The following is a 13,446-nucleotide window of genomic DNA, read 5'->3' on the forward strand; positions in this document are numbered from 1 at the left end:
GGACTAGCAATAGCACTTAGACTTATAGACCACTTTACAGCCCTCTCTAAATGGTTTACAGAGTCAGCCTCTTGCACCCAACAATCTGGGTCCTCGTTTTATTGACCTGGGAAGGATGGAAGGCTGAGTCAACCTTGAGCCGGTCAGGATCGAACTGCTGAAAGTGGGCATAGTCAGCATGCAATACTGTCTTCTAACCCCTGCACCATGATGGATGGATGGATGGATGGAAGGAAGGAAGGATAGAAGGACTAGCAATAGCATTTAGACTTATATACCGCTTCACGGTGCTTTTTATAGCCCTTTCTAAGCGGTTTACAGAGTCAGCCTCTTTCCCCCAACAATCTGGGTCTTCATTTTACCCACCTTGGAAGGATGGAAGGCTGAGTCAACCTTGAGCCAGTAAGAATCGAACTGCTGGCAGTCAGCAGAAGTAGCCTGCAGTATTGCACTCTAACCACTGTGCCACCGCGGCTCAGGTAGGGATACCAATAGCACTTATAGGCCACTTCACAGCCTTCCCCAAAGGGAAGCGTTAACAATCCGCCCCTTCCCCCCCCCCGGATGCGCCCAGCCTCCCAAAGAAACTAAAGAAGGAATGGGCCAAGGAAATGTCCCCGTTGTTAGGAGAAAATCCTGCTGATGATGTTACCCAGTGTGGTAACGTGACGTTCAGAAACTAGTTGGAAACAAACTTTGGGGAGCAAACCCCTGCCCGAATATAAAACCTGAGCTTATGAATATTTCCTACTATTTCAAAATCGGACCAGCCAGATTTTCCTTTCCCTGGACTTTCTGTCTAATTCTACATATTTCATTTAAATTCAGATGTCCTTTATTTGATAAGTTTTTCATACGTTCGTGCCTTTGTCTTCTGAATATTTTTGTAATATGTTACGATATCCCTCCACCCAGTATCATTTGACCCGCCCCGGGGTGGGGGGACGGGACAACTACGGCTCTCAGCACAAATTAAAGCCAGCATTAAATGGAAGGTGCGAAATTGCCCGTTTATTTAGTGGGCCCACTTTAGCCTGGAAAATGATCAGCCTTTTCGATTGCGTAGCTCAAGTCAGAAACGTTGTGCAAATGTGCTCCCTGCTGCTTGGGTCTCTTCAGGATTTCAACGTCAGCCTCCTCGCCCCGTGTTTGAGCCTCGGCGGGCAGGAACTTTCCCGAGGGCTGAGGAGCCTTTTTGAAGCCGCCTGCCTGGTCACGCTGCACCAGGTGACGGAAGTGGTGCACAAGCTCCCCGCCAGCCATCAAGTCTTCCAGCCGATGCAGCCGGTGGGATCGTCCCCGTACTGGAACAAACTGAGCAATATTTACGGTGAGATATGGGATAGAGCAGCGGTCACCAACTGGGGGTCTGTGAGAAAATGTTGGTGGTTTACAGAAAAACTGTTTGCATTTTTTATATTGCACTCAATCAGGGGTCCTCAAAGTACGGCCCCTGGGACGGAGACGTGCAATGAACGCTTGTGTTGCTGCAGAGAGTCTCCCCCTTCGGGGTCTTTTTGTGCGGGTCGGAGGGGGGCAGAAATTCCGACTCGGGGTCTGCTTCAGACTTCTGGTAGGGGGCTTTGGGCGAAGGCTGGAGGGAAGCGTCGCTGATTGTGAAGAGCCGGAGGGCCTCGTTCCAGTGGGACTGCATCATGGCCTGGAACTGGCTGACCATCTCAGCCCACTGAGCCTCCAGGTGCCGGTACCTGGCCTTGCACTCCCGCAGGTCTTCCCTCTGCTTGGAAAGCCTATGACCCTAGTCCTCAGTGAGCCTCCTTCTGCTGAGCCTCCTTCTCAGATCCAATTTGAACTGAGCTCTTTTGCCAACTCTTTCTCTGCTTAGCTCCAGCAACTCCTCTTCCTGGTGTGGCTTCTGGTTATCATTAATTTTGATACTAAATAATAATAATAAGATTGACAATTTTGATAACCTTACACTAATCCTACTGACATCATTATAATAACATTGTACATAATGCAGTCATCTTCCAACTTCCAGTCCTTTCATCTGCATACTATTTTTAACGAGTTATATAAAAACATTTGTAGTGATATTTTCCCCCTTTATAATGTCTACCTGTCTCATATTTTGATAATATAAATCTTAATAGGTATTCTATTTCTGTCTTTCATCTCTTATCCCTTGTAATATTTCAATTCTTGTAGGTTTTTTTTTTTTTTGGCATGTTTTCCATAATCCTCCCTTGGGGTTTGGTATTAATTACATTAGTCATACTCACATCATTATCGCAACATTATATGTCAGTGATGGCAAACTTTTTCGGCACCAAGTGTTTGAATTATAGCTGAACTTTACCCCTGTTCCTCCCCTTCCCTCAGTCTGTGTCATAAATCACATTCCCCAATGAAGTGCAAGTGTCGAAAAGGGAGTACTTCACACGTGCCTGCACAGTACATGCCCTCATCTGGGCCGCGACCAGGAGGAGGAGTTACCCAGGGGCCATGCTCATGCTGGAAAATGTCCTTCCGGTTTCCGGCGTGGGCATGTGCACCGGCCGGCAAGTCTTCCAGTTACTGCTGTGCATGTGTACATGTGCTGATCAGCTGGCCGGCGTGCATGCCCACGCTGGAAAATGGAAGACCAGCTCTTCCGGTTTCTGGCCCTGCCCCACACACAAAGACCAGCGGATCATCGTGTGTGCATGCGCACCAGAAACCCGGAAGAGGAACGGGCAATGCCGTGCATGCCAGGTAACATGGCTCCATGTACCACTTGGGGCACATGTGCCATAGGTTCTCCATCACGGTTATATGCATTGCAATCGAAGTTGTTAAATTCCATGCATACTTTCAGATTACTGCAGGCTTAGGCGGGGTGCACCTCATTGGGGAATGTGATTTATGACACAGACTGAGGGGAGGGAACGGGGGTAAAATTCAGCTATAATTCAAACAAAGCTTAGATCTGACTGCAAAAAGGCCTTGCCTAATGGTGCTCCTAATAAATGACTAGTTTTGTATTGAAATTTGGCTCGATACTCATGAATCAATTAGGGCCTTTTTAGGAAACCGGACACCATGTGTATATATAATCCTTCTTTATTTAATTATTCAATATTTTATTATTCAATGCTAATAGCCATGGTAACCTTAACAATGTTATTTAAAGTGATATAATACAATCGTGAGAAATAGTTCCTCAAGGATTCAAGAGAGGATCCTTTCAGGGCCTGATCTGTTTTCTAGGGTCCTCAGAAATTTGAAAGGAGGAGGCCAAATCACATATGTGCTATGATGTTGTGTGTGTTTTCCCCCCACAGGAGACCCAGAGATGTTTCAATTCACAATGGTTCTAGCTCAGGCTCTAAGTCAGTATCTGGTGTTGCTTTCCAAACAGCCAACTTCTCTTCGCATTCCTCCGGAGAAGAAAAACGACATTGCGAAGTTTGTTGTGATGCTGCTTGAGGTAATCACGATATCGGAAGGGGGTGGGGGTGGGGAAATGTAAGTGAAAAAATTTGATGGCGCTGCCTTCTAAAAAGCGAAAACCCGTAGAGAATCATGGAGTCTCACGTGTTATTATTTAAAAGTCTTTTAAAGTATTCTAATTAATAAACAAACTTTAATAATAAAGTAAAAAATAAATGAAACAGAAATAACTAATGGTTACATTTTGATAATGAAAGCTACGTCTGCCAAGCTGGCTGCCGAACAAAGAAGAAAGGAATTTTAGTTCTGGAATGTGTAAACGCATGCGCAATAAATCACTTTCAGATAAGAACTTTTTGTTTTATGACCTGCGCAATAAAGCTTTCTTAGTTTAACTCTTGAATGTCAGTTTAGGCAGTTCAGGCCTAGCAAACTTTTTAACATCGTGACAGTGCCACAATTCTGCTGTGATGGTATTATCTGGAAAATATTTGAAACTAGTTAATAACTCGGCGTTGCCGGGTATTTATTTGTAGGGGAAAAATATCCAGACCAAACGTAATTTCTAACATTGGATTTTCCCCCTTACCAGAGGAAGCCCCCTTGTGGAGTACTGGGAAGCCATTATCATGGCAGCTCCACTGCGCTGTACAGTAGAAGCCATTTTAAGGCAGTACGGTAGAAGCCATTTTAAGGCACAACAGGCTGTATCTTAACAGAACACACACATCGAGCGGTGTTAGGGGTGTCTTACCCCCACAGTATTTGTTTCCAGAGAGTAAGTCATCTGTGCACCAGGTTTGGTTGAAATTGCTTGAGGCGTTCCAGGGTTATCCTGGAACATACATACATACATACGCACACACCCAATGAGCGGGTGATCTGGGAGAATGAACAAAGGGAGAAGACGAAATCGCGGAGAGCAGACACAGATTACTGTTTCTTGCCATCGATTCATTGCGAACTACTGTTCAACTTTCTGAGTGTTTCTGCTGAATCTTGATTTGATTTAAGGTGCCAAATTGCAAGCAACTCAAGCTGGTTTATTTTTTTAAAAAAAACAGCATATAAAATTATGTGATTTGAAATTGCAAAGCTTGTTGGAAATATAAGCCCCTTAAAGCTTTTTGCTGATCAAAGGAGGCTGGTGCCTTTAAATAATTTATTGAAATGAACTTCAAATAATGAAATAAATGCTAATACCTAATTGGGGCCTTGGTAAGACCACACTCGGAATATTGCATCCAGTTTTGGTCACCATGATATAAAAAAGATGTTGAGACAATTGGAAAAAGTACAGAGCAATAAAGATGATTAGAGAAGTACAGAGGCTAAAACACATGAATTGGGTATGTCTACTTTAATGAAAAGAAGTAGGGGAGACATGATAGCCAAGTCTTCCAATATCTGAGGAACTGCCCCAAAGAAGAGGGAGTCAACCTGTTCTCCAAAGCACCTGAGGGTAGAGCAAGAAGCAATGGGTGGAAACTAATCAAGGAGAGAAGCAACTTAGAACTAAGGAGACATTTCCTGACAAGGAGAACAATTAATCAGTGGAACAACTTGCCTCCAGAAGTTGTGAATGCCCCAACACTGGAAGTTTTTAAGATGATGTTGGATAGCCATTTGTCTGAAGTGATGTAGAGTTTCCTGCCTAAGCAGGGGGTTGGACTAGAAGACCTCCAAGGTCCCTTCCAACTCTCTGTTCTGTTCACTATTCTGTCAATTTCTTTTGGTCCTACCAGATCCTGTCTTGGCATTTAGCACACAAGCATGTCCCCCTAAGCATGGATTTCCAGGCCGTGCTGGATTGCTGTTGTCTGGCATTGCAACAGACGGAGCTCTGGAACCTCTGGGCATCAGCCGAGAACACCAGCCAGGCCTCCTCGCTCATCCATTGCACCCGATTCATCCTGGAAGCAGGTCAGCCCCACCTCCCCCTCTCGCTCCCGGTTTCGACCTCCCTTCCCTCAGTTTTTCCTTCGGTGCTTTTGACAGGTTTTCTCTTCAGGGCAGAGGCCTCCAGTCAATCGATTCCCAGTTGCCTCGTTTACCTGAATTTGGAATTGTTTCTTTCATTTCATCCCCTTCAGCAGTTTGAGAATGGGGGGCTATGGTCAAATAATTATTTTTTAAAAGTTTTATTTTATTTTATGTTATTATTAATTTTTATTATTATTTTTTATTTTATTATTAGCTGATGACCCGGCATTGCCTGGCTATTTATAGACGTCAAAGCGTTTGTCTGACAGGGAGCCATGAGAGGGGCCTTTCTTCCCCCTACTCCCATGCCCATCGTCCCTGCCCTCTCCCGTCCCCCTCCCATGTGCTCCTCTTTTCCGCCCTGTCTACGATCCTGGCCCTTTACCCCGAAGCGTTTGTCTGACATGGAGCCATTGAGAGGGGCCTTTTATCCCGCAGCTCCCATGCCCATCATCCCTGCCCTCTTCCTTCCCCCTCCCATGCACTTCTCTTTCCCATCCTGTCTACGATCCTGGCACATTGCCCCAAATTCATTAGGCGCTTCCCCATTGGTGCACTGTAGGACGAACGTCACGGCTGGCTTTCCAGAGGAAGCTGCAAAGGAACTGACATCAGAAACAATTTCTGCTCTAGGATGCCGCACTTGGTCTCCTTAACGGGCCAGGCGTTCCAGAGTTATGCTGGAACACACACACATACCTACAGCCTTTTATATATATAGATTTTATATATTATCATATTATATCATATCATAGATCATATTTATGCCTTCATGTCAGCCTTGATTCCAGGGGACCACCCAGGCAATTTCTTGCAGGCTTGGGGGAAAATATTCCCACAAGTGGCTTGCCCCGGATAGTTCCTTCTTTGGCTTGAGGGCGAGGGATTTCCCCAAATGCAGCAGATGCTTTTGTGCCTAGAGCAGGTCTAGAAGCATTTCTTCCCAGCCTCCAGTCCAGTGTCTTTAACCACTGCGCCAGGCTGCTCTCCCTGTCAAACAAAACGAATGCAAATGGAGTGAGGGAAGTTCTAAAAAAAATAAAAAAAATCCCCTCACTCACTCCAGTCACGAGGCAAAAATAAACCCCCAAAACTTTTAAGAGTTGGAGTGAGTCTGTATTGTGAAGTTTCTTCGGAAACTTTTTCTGACGTTCGTGTGTGCCACCGGAGATCTTTGAAGGATCCGTTTTGTGAAACGCGTGTTGCTTCTGTCTGGTTTAGTGGCAATTGAACCGGGAAATCGCCTCCTGAGTCCAGAGAAAAGGAAGAAGATTCTGAAGGCCGGCAGTGAGAACGAAAAGGGCTCACAAACACCAAGTAAGGATAAAACCGACGCTGCGTCCGCATGAAGTTGTGTTTTGATATAAGTCCTGGGTGAACCTAGAGGTTATATGTCATGATCCTACCTAGAGTTGCATTGTATGTAGGGGGGGGGGGCTGCAGATGCATTGCAACTAAAGAATTAGGTGTGAATTTCACTTTAGGTTTACGTAGAGGAAACTTCTCTGAAGGCTTCAGGGTGAGATTTACTAGGACCAGGCTGTAAGAGAAAGGTTGAGAAATGACCTTTCCAGCCTCAGTTTCCCTTTGGTGGCTATTGGGAAATTGGAAAGCATACATACATCAAAGATGTATTATTAGTGCATTCAATATCAAACTGGATGGACGGACCAACAGGATAGGGTAGGAGACATGAGAGACATGAGAGATGGATAGATGGGTAAGATAGGATCCTGGATGGATGCATGGATGGAAGAATGAATGAAGGTTTGGATGGATGGATAAGATAGGATGCATGATGGATGGGTGGGTGGGTGGATGGATGGATAAGATAGGATACTGGAAGGATGGATGCATGTATAAGATAGGAGACATGATAAACGGGATGGGTGGGTGGATAACATAGGATACTGGATGAATGCATGCATGGAAGGATGAATGAATTGTTGGATATATGGATAAGATAGGACGCATGATGGATGGGTGGATGGATGGATGGATGGATGGATGGCTAACTAAGATAGGAGACATTATAGATATGATAGACATGATGGATGGATGCATGAATGAATGAATGGATAAGATAGGATACTAGATGGATGGATACTCCCAGTTCTTAACTTCCACTTAATTTACTATAATAAATGTTTGCTTTATTGTCCACTTAAGATTCTGAGTCCATTACAGCAACTTGTGAAGTGGTAGCCGAGTTGGTGGAATGCCTGCAGTCTGTCTTGTCTCTGGGCCACAAGAAGAACAGCCCCATCCCCGCATTCCTGACCCCCGTTCTGAGGAACATCATCATCAGCCTCTCTCGGCTGCCCTTAGTCAACAGCTACGCCCGGGTACCCCTCCTGGTACGTCCTGAACTGCGAAGCCGACGTTTTTTCCCCTGCTTAGTCCGCTCTTGTTTTCAAAGGAATTAAGCCACAGCGTTTCTATTTTGAGATATCTATATTTATTATTGCAAATAATATAGTGCTTCTTTTTAATGATCTGTCTTTAGTCAGGAGTTCTGACCCAGGCTTCCTTAAAAAAGCAAGAAGCGGACTCTTGGTCCCAGCAAAACCCCTTTTATCTACACGACTGTGAATTCCTTTCATTCACAGTCAGCCAGGCTTAGCAAACAGCCTTTCAGAGGAATATTTATCAACACGAACCTTATCTTGCTTGGAGAGCTGCCAGATAACCAGTTTCCAAACGCAGAGAGACAAAACTTGGCACAGAGTCTCTTATAGTCACAAACACTAAGTGAGTGTTGTAAGTCGAGGACTACTTGACTTTAACAATTTCTCCAACCTTCTGCGCCGGGATAGGTCTGGAAATTGGGCTGGTCACCAAAGCCGACGGGGGAATTCGGCACGACGTTCCCAGAAATCCCTGTGGAATTTCTCCAAGAGAGAGAAATCTTCAAAGAATTCATCTACCGAATTAACACGCTGGGTAAGTCCTGGAAAGTGGAAATGAGTTTTAGTCTGGAAATCCCCGAAGGCTTTTGGTACAGGTTAACATTTTTAAATCCCCATTAAAAAGTTTTAATTCTGGGTGAATTCTGTTATGCGTTAAGCAGGAAAACAAGAGATTATGACGTTATATGTTACAGGAGGCCGACTGAATGATTTTTATAAAAAAAATATTTTGGGTTTTGAGAAGTAGTAATTGTAAAGAAAAAAAAAGTATAATACTCCCATCAATTCCTATATTATGTGCAATTAAGAAGTGTTGGGAAATTTCCATGTACCATATGTTGGAATCTCATCTGTGGATTAAAGCATGATTTCTAAAAAATTAAAAATAAATTTTAAAGTTTTAATTCTGGGTGAATTTGCCTGCAATTCTCTGCCGTCCTTAACAGCCGTTGCAGATTTGAAGATCTCCAGCCCAGGCAGAGTTCCTGAGAACAGGGACATAAAGATTGCAACATCAGTAGCATTTAGACTTATATCTCGCTTCACAGTGCTTTTACAGCCCTCTCTTAAGTGGTTTACAGAGTCAGCCTATGCCTCCCCCACAACAATCTGGCTCCTCATTTGACCCACCTCGGAAGGAGGGAAGGCTGAGTCGACCATCAGCCAGTCTGGATCGAACTACTGGCAATGGGCAGAATTAGCCTGCAATACTGCACTCTAACCACAGGGAGGGAGGGAGGAAGGAAAAAAAGGCAATAGCCCAGTACTTTCCAGCCTTCCCTAAGCGGTTTATGGAGTCAACCTATGCCCCCCCCCCAACAATCTGGCTCCTCATTTTACCCACATCGGAAGGATGAGCCAGCCAGGATCGAACCGGTGGCAATGGGCAGAGTTAGCTTGCAATACTGGCAGGCCGGAAGGTGCAATGCAAAAGATTTTCCCAGATGTGCCAATATGACATCTGTAATAAAATGGAACTTTGAGGAACTTTAAGCCTCGGAGTCTTCTTTCCTTGGGGGTGTTACTTGGAAACCTGACATTTGCACTGTAACCACAGTCCTCCCTCCCTCCCTTCCCACTTAGCACTAGCCCTTAGGCCAGGGGTGTCCAAACTTGGGAACTTTAAGACTTGTGGACTTCAACTCCTAGAATTCCCCAGCCAGCTATGCTGGCTGGGGAATTCTGGGAGTTGAAGTCCACAAGTCTTAAAGTTCCCAAGTTTGGACACCCCTGCCTTAGGCTTATATACCACTTTGTATGGCTTTTACAGCCCTCTCTAAGCGGTTTACAGAGTCAGCCCCTTGCCCCCAACAATCTGGGTCCTCAATTTACCCACCTCGGAAGGACGGAAGGCTGAGTCAACCTTGAGCCGGTCAGGATCGAACTGCTGGCAGAGTTAGCCTGCAATACTGCAGTCCAACCACTGCGCCACCACTGCCCTATTCTGTGCAGTCCGGGGGGGTGGGTGGGGTGTCACTTGACATCTCCTCTTGATCCAGAGTTGAAGAGAGTCAGACGTGGGTCCACTAAACAGCCTTGTGATATTTGTTTCTCCTTATTTTGCTCTCCCTCCGGGTTTTCAATAAGAGGCTCTGGATTCTGGAAGGCTAAATGTTTATTCTCTACATGGGGCTGCCCTTGGGACGCGCCCGGAGACTGCAGTTAGTTCAGAACGCAGCCGCGCGGGCTGTGATGTGGAGTACGAGGTACTCCCACGTAACACCTCTCCTGCGCGAGCTGCACTGGCTGCCTGTGGTTTTCCGGGTGCGTTTCAAGGTGCTGATTACCATCTTTAAAGCGCTCCATGGCACGGGATCTAGTTACTTGCGGGATCGCATCCTCCCACATACATCCCTGCGGCCAATACGCTCACACAGGGAGGGACTTCTCCTGGTGCCGTCCACTAGGCAATGCCAACGGGCGACACCGAGGAGTAGGGCCTTCTCTGTGATGGGCCCAACCCTCTGGAATGACCTCCCCCCCGACATTAGAACCACTTCTGACCTCCGCTCCTTCCGGCAAAAACTGAAGACCCACCTGTTCCGATTAGCAGGCCTGGCATAATTCAACTGTCCCTCCTGGCAAATGTATTATTATCTGGTTATCTTAGGGTTTTTTTAATTTACTGTATTTGTTTTTAGGGGTTTGAATTTCTTTTATATCTGCTTTGTACAGTTCTTTTAACTACATTTTAACCTCCTCCATGTCAATTGTCAACTGTACATATTTAATTTAATTTTATTGTATCCTGTTATATTTTGTATGAACTGTACACCGCCCCGAGTCCCTAGCGGGAGAGGGGGCGGTCTAGAAGCATTAAATATTATTATTATTATTATTATTATTATTATTATTATTATTATTATTATTATTATTATTATTATTATTATTATTGATGTGTCGTATTTCTGAAGCTGCCCATGTCACGTCAAGCCTGCGCTTTTTATCTCTTAGGGTGGACCAACCGCATGCAGTTTGAGGAAACCTGGGCCAGCCTCCTGGGAGTCCTTGTGACCCAGCCGATCGTCATGGATCATGAGGAAAACCAGCAAGAGGTAAAATAATCAGGGGTCTTCGGTGCCCTCTGGCCTTGGCCCCCCCCCCTCTCTCTCTGCCTCTCTCTCTCTCTCTCTCTCTCTCTCTCTCTCTCTCTGCCTCTCTCTCTCTGTCTCTGTCTTCTCTCTGTGTTTCTCCGTGTGTGTCTCTCTCTGTCTCTCTTTCTCTGTGTGCGTCTTATACACTGAAGACAGCATTTTTGGCTTCAAGAAACCCCGACCCCTTTGCAAAAATGGACACGCAAAGGTTTTGGGAGGCCTGCAAAGTGGTCATGGGGGCCCGGAAGGGCAAAAACGAACGAAAAATGGGCCATTTTTTGCTCATTTCTGCCCCTCCAGCCCAGCCCCCAGAGCACTCAACAAGCCTCCCAAAGCCTATGCATGCCCTGTTTTTTGCAAAAAAATGGGCCTTTTTTGCTTATTTTTGCCCTCCTCCCCCAGCCCCCAGGAGCACTTTGCAGGGTTTTTTTTCACAAAAAAACAAAGCGTGCAGAGAGTTTGGGAGGCCTGTAGAGGGAAAAAACTTTTTTCAAAAAAATGTACTTCTTCAAAATCTTGGTGCGTCTTATACTTTGAAAAATACGGTAGATAGACACCTTTTTTTTGTTGGTTTCCAGGAAGACATGGAGAGGACCCAGATCAATGTCCTGGCTGTGCAAGCCATCACCTCCTTGGTGCTGAGCGCAATGACCATCCCGCTGGCCGGCAACCCAGCCGTCAGCTGTCTGGAGCAGCAGCCTCGGAACAAGACCTTGAAAGCTCTTGACACCAGGTATTTGGGAGGGGGGGGGGCATTTGCTTCCTTTATCCCTCATTAGGCCTCGATTGGGGGAACGCAACCTATAACCTCCTGGGTTCTGTGATAGGGGTGTAATAGGGGGCTTCAGGGGGGTGTCAAAAACAGGAACAATAGGAACCTCCAGGAGAAGTTCCCTGAGTCCACCACAGGCTTCCCGGTGGCAGAATAGGAATATGGGAATGGGAATGGGAATAGAATAGAATATGGAATGGAATGGAATAGAAAAGAATAGGAATAAGAAGAGAAGAGAAGAGGAAATATGGAATGGAATAGAATAGGAATAAGAATAGAATAGAAAATATGGAATGGAATAGAGAATAAGAAGAGAGGAGAAGAGACGAGACGAGAAAATATGGAATGGAATAGAATAAGAATAGAATAACAATAGAATAGAATAGAAAATATGGAATGGAATAAAGAATAGGAAGAGAAGAGAAGATAATAATGGAATGAAGAGAAGAAGAAAGAACAGAACAGTTGGAAGGGACCTTGGAGGTCTTCTAGCCCAACCCCCTGCTCAAACAAGAGACCTATACCATTTCAGACAAGTGGTTGTCCAATCTCTTCTTGAAAACGTCCAGAGCATCCACAACTTCTGGAGGCAACTTCTGTTCCACTGATTAATTGTTCTCACTGTCAGGAAATTTCTCCTCAGTTCTAAGTTGCTTCTCTCCTTGATTAGTTTCCACCCATTGCTTCTTGTCCTACCCTCAGGTGCTTTAGAGAATAGCTTGACTCCCTCTTCTTTGGGGCAGCCCCTCGAATACTGGAAGACTCCTATCATGTCACCCTAGTTCTTCTTTTCATTAAACTAGTCATACCCAGTTCCGGCAACTGTTCTTTGTATGTTTTGGCCTCCAGTCCCCTAATCCTCTTTCTTACTCTTCTCTGCACTTTTTCTAAGAGTCTCAACCTCTTTTTTACATCGTGGCGACTTAAGTAGCATGAGTTCAACCATAGACAAATCCCTTCTAATCCCAACAAGTGACTGAGAAGGATTGAAAGCAGTTTTCTTCCTTTATTTTCTCTCTCTCTCACTCTCGCTCTCTCTTCATTTGACTTTGTATCATTATATTTATGTAAGACAGTGTCCCTGAAGGCTTGAAGAACTGTTATGGTTTAAATCTTGATTTAACTTTCAACGTCGTTACATGAACTGTCATAAGTTGAGGACTTCCCCTAGCCCATTTCAAGTTGTAAATATCATGTGCTTTCAGGGGAGAAGGAACACGTCTTTTCAAACGCCTCTCTGATTTGACAATTTCTAAATATATTATTACTCACACCATTCATTCTTTCTGCTGACTATCAGGTTCGGGAGGAAACTGAACATTATCCGTGGGATTGTCGAGCAAGAGATCCAAGAAATGGCCTCTAAGAGGGACAACGTCGCTTGCCACCACGTATACCAGGTGTGGGACCCTGTTCCCTCCCTGGCCCCCTCTACTACAGGTAAAACGGTGGTTTAGATATTTGTCAGTATCTCAACGCGGTGGCTCAGTGGCTAAGATGACGAGCTTGTCGATCAGAAAGGTTGGCAGTTGGGCGGTTCGTATCCCTAGCGCCGTGTAACCGAGTGAGCTCCCGTTACTTGTCCCAGTTTCTGCCAACCTAGTTTGAAAGCATATAAAAATGCAAGTAGAAAAATAAGAACCACCTTTGGTGGGAAGGGAACAGCGTTCCGTGAGCCTTCAGCGTTGAGTCATGCCGGCCACATGACCACGGAGACGTCTTCGGACAGCGCTGGCTCTTCGGCTTTGAAAGGGGGATGAGCACCACCCCCTAAAGTCGGGAACGACTGGCACAG

The 13,446-nt window shown here is 45.3% G+C and overlaps 1 protein-coding gene across 2 annotated transcripts in view; it reads left to right on the top strand.

The window, feature by feature from the left end:
- Positions 1 to 13,446, top strand: part of HTT (huntingtin) — a 105,732-nt gene that overhangs the window by 73,420 nt on the left and 18,866 nt on the right. For both annotated transcript variants that reach the window (XM_081958922.1, XM_081958923.1), the window contains 9 exons: positions 1,120 to 1,330; positions 3,285 to 3,430; positions 5,139 to 5,316; positions 6,598 to 6,693; positions 7,546 to 7,733; positions 8,193 to 8,319; positions 10,740 to 10,840; positions 11,458 to 11,612; positions 12,952 to 13,091. In XM_081958922.1, the coding sequence (XP_081815048.1) occupies positions 1,120 to 1,330; positions 3,285 to 3,430; positions 5,139 to 5,316; positions 6,598 to 6,693; positions 7,546 to 7,733; positions 8,193 to 8,319; positions 10,740 to 10,840; positions 11,458 to 11,612; positions 12,952 to 13,091 (1,342 nt within the window). The remainder of the gene's footprint in view (positions 1 to 1,119; positions 1,331 to 3,284; positions 3,431 to 5,138; positions 5,317 to 6,597; positions 6,694 to 7,545; positions 7,734 to 8,192; positions 8,320 to 10,739; positions 10,841 to 11,457; positions 11,613 to 12,951; positions 13,092 to 13,446) is intronic.

The sequence above is a fragment of the Natrix helvetica genome, assembly GCF_964273705.1.
Source record: "Natrix helvetica genome assembly, chromosome: 7".
Taxonomy (NCBI): domain Eukaryota; kingdom Metazoa; phylum Chordata; class Lepidosauria; order Squamata; family Natricidae; genus Natrix; species Natrix helvetica.